Raw genomic sequence first — 6,683 nt, forward strand, 5'->3', positions numbered from 1 at the left:
CGGCGCAACATCGTGGGCCGAAGGGTCTGTACTGCGCTGTAATGTTCTATGTTCTATGTTCAAACGCCTTACTAAAATCCATGTATATGACATCAACTACCCTTTCTTCATCTACACACTTAGTTACCTCCTCAAAGAATTCAATCAAATTTGTGAGGCAAGACTTACCCTTCATGAATCCATGTTGACTCTCCCGGAATAAGCTGCATCTTTCCAAATGGTCAAAAATCCTATCCTTCAGGACCTTTTCCATTAACTTATCGACCACCGAAGTAAGACTAACTGGCCTATAATTACCAGGGTCATTCCTATTCCCTTTCTTGAACAGAGGAACAACATTCGCCACTCTCCAGTCCTCTGGCACTAGCCTGCCGGCAGTGAGGACCCAAAGATCAAAGCCAAAGGCTCTGCAATCTCATCCCTTGCCTCTCAAAGAATCCTTGGATATATCCCATCTGGCCTAGGGGACTTGTCGACCCTAAGGTTTTTCAAAATTGCTAATACATCCTTCCTCAGACAATCTACCTCCTCCAGCCTACCCGCTTGTATCACACTCTCATCCTCAAAAATATGGCCCCTCTCCTTTGTGAACACTAAAGAAAAGTATTCATTCAATGCCTCTCCTATTTCTTCCGACTCCATGCACAAGTTCCCACTACTGTCCTTGACCGGCCCTAATCTCAGCCTGGTCATTCTTTTATTTCTCACATAAGAGTAAAAAGTCTTGGGATTTTCCTTGATCCGACCCGCCAAGGACTTCTCATGCCCCCTCCTAGCTCTCCTTAGCCCTTTTTTTAGCTCATTCCTTGCCACCTTGTAACCCTCAACCGACCCAACTGACCCTTGTTTTCTCATTGTGGTAGTCACCACTGTTGTATTGTATTGTATATACTGGTATTACGGTAAGGCCCCTGTACTACAGGTACGGGGGTAGATCCCTGCCTGCTGGCTCTGCCCAGTAGGCGGAGTATAAATGTGTGGGCTCTCCGAACAGCAGCCATTTCTCCAGCTGCTGTAGGAGGCCACTCATCTCTGTGTAATAAAGCCTCGATTACTCTCTACTCCCGTCTCGTCGTAATTGATAGTGCATCACTCATCCTTACATACGCTTCCTTTTTCCTCTTGACAAGACATTCAACCTCTTTTGTGAACCATGGTTCCCTCTACAGGTTTTTTGGGTCGGTCTTCACAGTGGAAGACACAAATAACATGCCAGCGACTGATAGAAATGAGGCTATGACAGGTGAGGACCTTGAGAGGATTGTTATCACTGAGGAGGGAGTGATGGGCAAGCTAATGGGGCTAAAGGTAGACAAGTCCCCTGGCCCTGATGGAATGCATCCCAGAGTGCTAGGGAAATTACAGATGCACTAGTGATAATTTACCGAAATTCACTAGACCCTGGGGTGGTCCCGGTGGATTGGAAATTAGCAAACGTGACGCCACTGTTTAAAAAAGGAGGTAGGCAGAAAGCAGGAAATTATAGGCCAGTGAGTTTAACTTTGGTATTAGGGAAGATGCTGGAATCTATCATCAAGGAAGAAATTGCGAGGCATCTGGATAGAAATTGTCCCATTGGGCAGACGCAGCATGGATTCGTAAAGGGCAGGTCATGCCTAACTAATTTAGTGGAATTTTTTGAGGACATTACCAGTGCAGTAGATAACGGGGAGCCGATGGATGTGGTATATCTGGATTTCCAGAAAGCCTTTGACAAGGTGCCACACAAAAGGTTGCTGCATAAGATAAAGATGCATGGCATTAAGGGTAAAGTAGTAGCATGGATAGAGGATGGGTTAATTAATAGAAAGCAAAGAGTTGGGATAAATGGGTGTTTCTCTGGTTGGCAATCAGTAGCTAGTGGTGTCCCTCAGGGATCCGTGTTGGGCCCACAATTGTTCACAATTTACATAGATGATTTGGAGTTGGGGACCAAGGGCAATGTGTCCAAGTTTGCAGATGACACTAAGATGAGTGGTAAAGCGAAAAGTGCAGAGGATACTGGAAGTCTGCAGAGGGATTTGGATAGGTTAAGTGAATGGGCTAGGGTCTGACAGATGGAATACAATGTTGACAAATGTGAGGTTATCCATTTTGGTAGGAATAACAGCAAACGGGATTATTATTTAAACAATAAAATATTGAAGCATGCTGCTGTTCAGAGAGACTTGGGTGTGATAGTGCATGAGTCACAGAAGGTTGGTTTACAAGTGCAACAGGTGATTAAGAAGGCAAATGGAATTTTGTCCTTCATTGCTAGAGGGATGGAGTTTAAGACTAGGGAGGTTATGTTGCAATTGTATAAGGTATTAGTGCGGCCACACCTGGAGTATTGTGTTCAGTTTTGGTCTCCTTACTTGAGAAAGGACGTACTGGCGCTGGAGGGTGTGCAGAGGAGATTCACTAGGTTAATCCCAGAGCTGAAGGGGTTGGATTATGAAGAGAGGTTGAGTAGACTGGGACTGTACTCGTTGGAATTTAGAAGGGTGAGGGGGGATCTTATAGAAACATTTAAAATTATGAAGGGAATAGATAGGATAGATGCGGGCAGGTTGTTTCCACTGGCAGGTGACAGCAGAACTAGGGGACATAGCCTCAAAATAAGGGGAAGTAGATTTAGGACTGAGTTTAGGAGGAACTTCTTCACCCAAAGGGTTGTGAATCTATGGAATTCCTTGCCCAGTGAAGCAGTTGAGGCTCCTTCATTACATGTTTTTAAGGTAAAGATAGATAGTTGTTTGAAGAATAAAGGGATTAAGGGTTATGGTGTTCGGGCTGGAAAGTGGAGCTGAGTCCACAAAAGATCAGCCATGATCTAATTGAATGGCGGAGCAGGCTCGAGGGGCCAGATGGCCTACTCCTGCTCCTAGTTCTTATGTTCTTATGTTCTTATGTTCTCACACAGCCATTTCCTCCCTGCTTGACAGGGACACACCTATCAAGGAAATGCAGTATTTGTTCCTTGAACAAGCTCCACTTTTCATTTGTGCCTTTCCCTGACAATTTCTGTTCCCATCTTATGCTCCCTAATTCTTGCCTAATCGCATTATAATTACCCCTCCCCAATTATAAACCTTGCCCTGCCGTATGGCCCTATCCCTCTCCATTGCAATAGTGGAAGACATCAAATTGTGGTCACTATCTCCAAAGTGCTCTCCCACAAACAAAACACTTGGCCCGGTTCATTACCCAGTACCAAATCCAATGTGCCCTCCCCTCTTGTCAGCCTATCCACATATTGTGTCAGGAAATCCTCCTGCACACACTGTACAAAAACTGCCCCATCCGAACTGTTTGACCTACAGAGGTTCCAATCAATATTTGGAAAGTTAGAGTCACCCACGACAACTACCCTGAGACCTCCACACCTATCCATAACCTGTTTTGCAATTTCTTCCTCCACATCTCTATTACTATTTGGGGGCCTATAGAAAACTCCTAACAACGTGACCGCTCCTTTCCTATTTCTAACTTCGGCCCATATTACCTCAGTAGGCAGATCCCCTTCGAACTGCCTTTCTGCAGCCATTAAACTATCCTTGATTAACAATGCTACTCCTCCACCTCTTTTACCACCTTCCCTGCTCTTACTGAAACATCAATATCCCGAAACTTCCAACAACCATTCCTGTCTCAGTTCTAACCATGTCTCCGTAATGGCCACAACATCATAGTCCCAAGTACCAATCCATGCTCCAAGTTCACCGACCCTCAACGGTATCCAAAACAGTATACTTGTTACAGAGGATCCCTGCACTGACTGCTTCCTCCCAGCCCTTCTCACCGTCACCTATCTATCTTGATTCTTCGGAGTAACTACATCCCTGAAGCTACTATCTATGACCACCTCTGCCTCACAAATGATCCGAAGTTCATCCAGATCCAGCTCCAGTTCCCTAATGCGGTTTCTGAGGAGCTGGATATGGCTGCACTTCCCACAGGTGTAATCAGCAGGGGCACTGACGGCGTCCCTCACCTCAAACATTCTGCAGGAGGAACATTGCACTGTCTTCCCTGCCATCCCCCCTAGAAAACTTTTTAAAAATAATATTTATTGTCACAAGTAGGCCTACATTAACACAGCAATGAAGTTACTATGAAAAGCCGCTCGGCGCCACATTCCATCACCCCTTCAGGTAAACAGAGGGAGAATTCAGAATGTCCAATTCACCTAACAGCACGTCTTTCAGGACTTGTGGGAGGAAACCGGAGGACACCGAAGAAACCCACGCAGACACAGGGAGAACGTGCAGACTCTGCACAGTGACCCAAGTCAGGAATCCAACCTGGGACCCTGGCGCTGTGAAGCAACAGTGCTAACCACCGTGCAAACCACTGTGCCACCCTATGTTTTTTATAAAATCCTCAAGTCAAGAACCATCAGTCAGAGGAAACAGGAGCGAGAACTTCTTCCAGTCCCTCAATCAGGTACACAGTGCAACTGAACAAGGGCATTCCCGCTACATCCTCAATCCCACCACCTCCCCCTCACAGAATCCCACCAGTAATCCCAACAGGGTTTGATTTTCAGGCTTCCCATATTGTGAGACCCCTGCTCATTGCTGGGGGAATACCAGAGACAGCAGGATGAGAACATTAATTGCCCTGTTAAGGGGCTGAATTGGTTACAGGAAGGCTGTCCCACAAGACTTACCACCACGGACTTAATCTGTGTAGAGATGGAAAGACAACAGAAACTCCACACAGTGTCATTCCTCATGTCCCCTTCCACTCACCCCACACCCTGACGAAATGTACCCGGGGGGGGGGGGGGGGGGGGGGGTGACAGCATTAAATTCCACCCACCCAGGGAAAGGCAGGGATACATTTAAGGAGAAGCTGGATAAACACATGAGGGAGAAAGGAACAGAAGGATATATTGACAGGGAAATGAAGTAGGATGGGAGGAGGCTCGTGTGGATCATGTTGTGACTGTGAACTTTCACTGAACTAAATTGAAATATAATCCCTCACCTTCAGAAATCTCACTTCGTCTTTTTGTTCCAACTGCTTTTCCAACTTTGAGAGTTTCTCCTGAATAGAATTCAAATTCTCCTGAATTTCACAAAGATTTTCCTCCATTAGTTTTAGAATTTGTTCCTCTTCTTCCCTGAGATCTCGGATTAAACGCTGCTCTTTCTCAGTGAGAATCTGGTGCATTTTAGTGAACTCGGATGTGATGTGGCTCTGCAGACTGACCGACTGTTTCTATCAGAAGAATCATTAAAAATAATATGTTTCTGTCATAAAAACAACAAAATAATGAATTAAATTTGGAAGCTCAGCACAGGGAGACTTTACCCTAATTTGGGAAATCTTCTGTTTCTGCTGCTGCTCCATTTCTAGAACCGTCGATTTCTTCTGTGTGAGAGAATCGAAGGAAGATTTCACCCCATCCTGGGATTGGGAGAGAAAATCAGAAAATAAAAGTGTTAGACCCTGAAAATGTGATCAGAAAATCAGGGGATCAAATCTGTTCCCTTTTACCTTGTAGATTTCAACAGCTTCTTTAATCGGGATGAAGTGGTGTTCTCTGTGTTCCTGTGAAACTACACAATTCACACAGATTAATTTCTTGTCAGTTTCACAAAACAGCTTCAGTTCTTCCTGATGGTCCTCACAGTGAAGTTTACTTTCCTTCTCTTCCCGACTCAGCTTTAATTTTCGAGCTTTCTCAGCCAGATTCACTAAGACCCGACTGCCTCTGAGGTTTCTTTCTGGAAACTCCTGTCGACATTCCGGGCAGGAGATTCTCTCCTTCTTTTCCCAACACTGGGTGATACAGGAGCGGCAGAAGTTGTGTTCACACTCCAGTGAAACCGGATCAGTGAAGAAATCAAGACAAATGGGACAAATTAAATCCTCGGACAAACTCTGATCGTGCTGTCTGGAAGCCATGTTCACACTCAGCACTTCCTGATTCAAACCACTTTCAGTTTCAATGTTCCTGCCCTGCTGCTGAACACATTCAGTTCAGTAACTCCCTCATGACCTTCACTGCAATCCTGAAGGAATTATTGTTGTTTGCTGCTCTCGGTCCCATTGCTTTGGGAGTTGGAGATAAAACTTGGAGCGGAATTCAGAATAAACCGGGTTAGTGGGAGTGACAGGGAATAATTGAACCCAGGCGATGAGAGTGAAGGTCTGTTGGTGGTGGGGGTGGGTGGAGAGAGGATGGGAGGAGGTGGGGATTTTGCCCTGTGAGTGACTGGCAGCCTGCTGCTCTCCTTCATATACTTCTGTCTCAAAGCAGCCCCAGGCATGGATGGTCAAACTGTGTTTTACTTTGTGGGAAACGCAAACTGAAACATATTGTCCAGCTCCTCCTGACCTGTCCCTTTACGTAAACCCAGCCTGACTCCAACTCAAGTTATATGTTTGGTATTTATTTGTTATGAACTTTGACTGAAACTTATATCTCTGTGAAAATGAAGATTTAAAAAATAAAAATCAGCTGTGGAGAATTACACGGTTGTCTCAATTTTTTCCAAGAATAATATTTGAATTAAAAACGAGTCTGAAATGTCTCTGGTGCTGGCTGACTCCTCCCCCAGCCCTAAGGGCTTTTCATGTTGATGATGGGGGTGTTGGTTGAGTTGATTTGTTTGAACAAGCTGCACAGTGAGTATATTGAAGTGGGTGCGGTTTGTACAGAGCCGCTCTCTGCTCTGAGCTGCTGTAAT

General features: G+C 45.2%; 1 protein-coding gene across 1 annotated transcript in view; it reads right to left on the reverse strand.

Moving 5' to 3' along the window:
* Positions 1–5,979, reverse strand: part of LOC119975824 (zinc-binding protein A33-like) — a 29,383-nt gene extending 23,404 nt beyond the window's left edge. Inside the window, exons 1-3 of the mRNA XM_038815704.1 lie at positions 5,488–5,979; positions 5,302–5,397; positions 4,975–5,208 (exon numbers count right to left, since the gene is read on the reverse strand). Of these exons, the coding sequence (XP_038671632.1) occupies positions 4,975–5,208; positions 5,302–5,397; positions 5,488–5,898 (741 nt within the window). The 5' untranslated portion in view covers positions 5,899–5,979. The remainder of the gene's footprint in view (positions 1–4,974; positions 5,209–5,301; positions 5,398–5,487) is intronic.
* Between the last annotated feature and the right edge of the window lie 704 nt (positions 5,980–6,683).

Source organism: Scyliorhinus canicula, chromosome 13 (assembly GCF_902713615.1).
Source record: "Scyliorhinus canicula chromosome 13, sScyCan1.1, whole genome shotgun sequence".
NCBI lineage: Eukaryota > Metazoa > Chordata > Chondrichthyes > Carcharhiniformes > Scyliorhinidae > Scyliorhinus > Scyliorhinus canicula.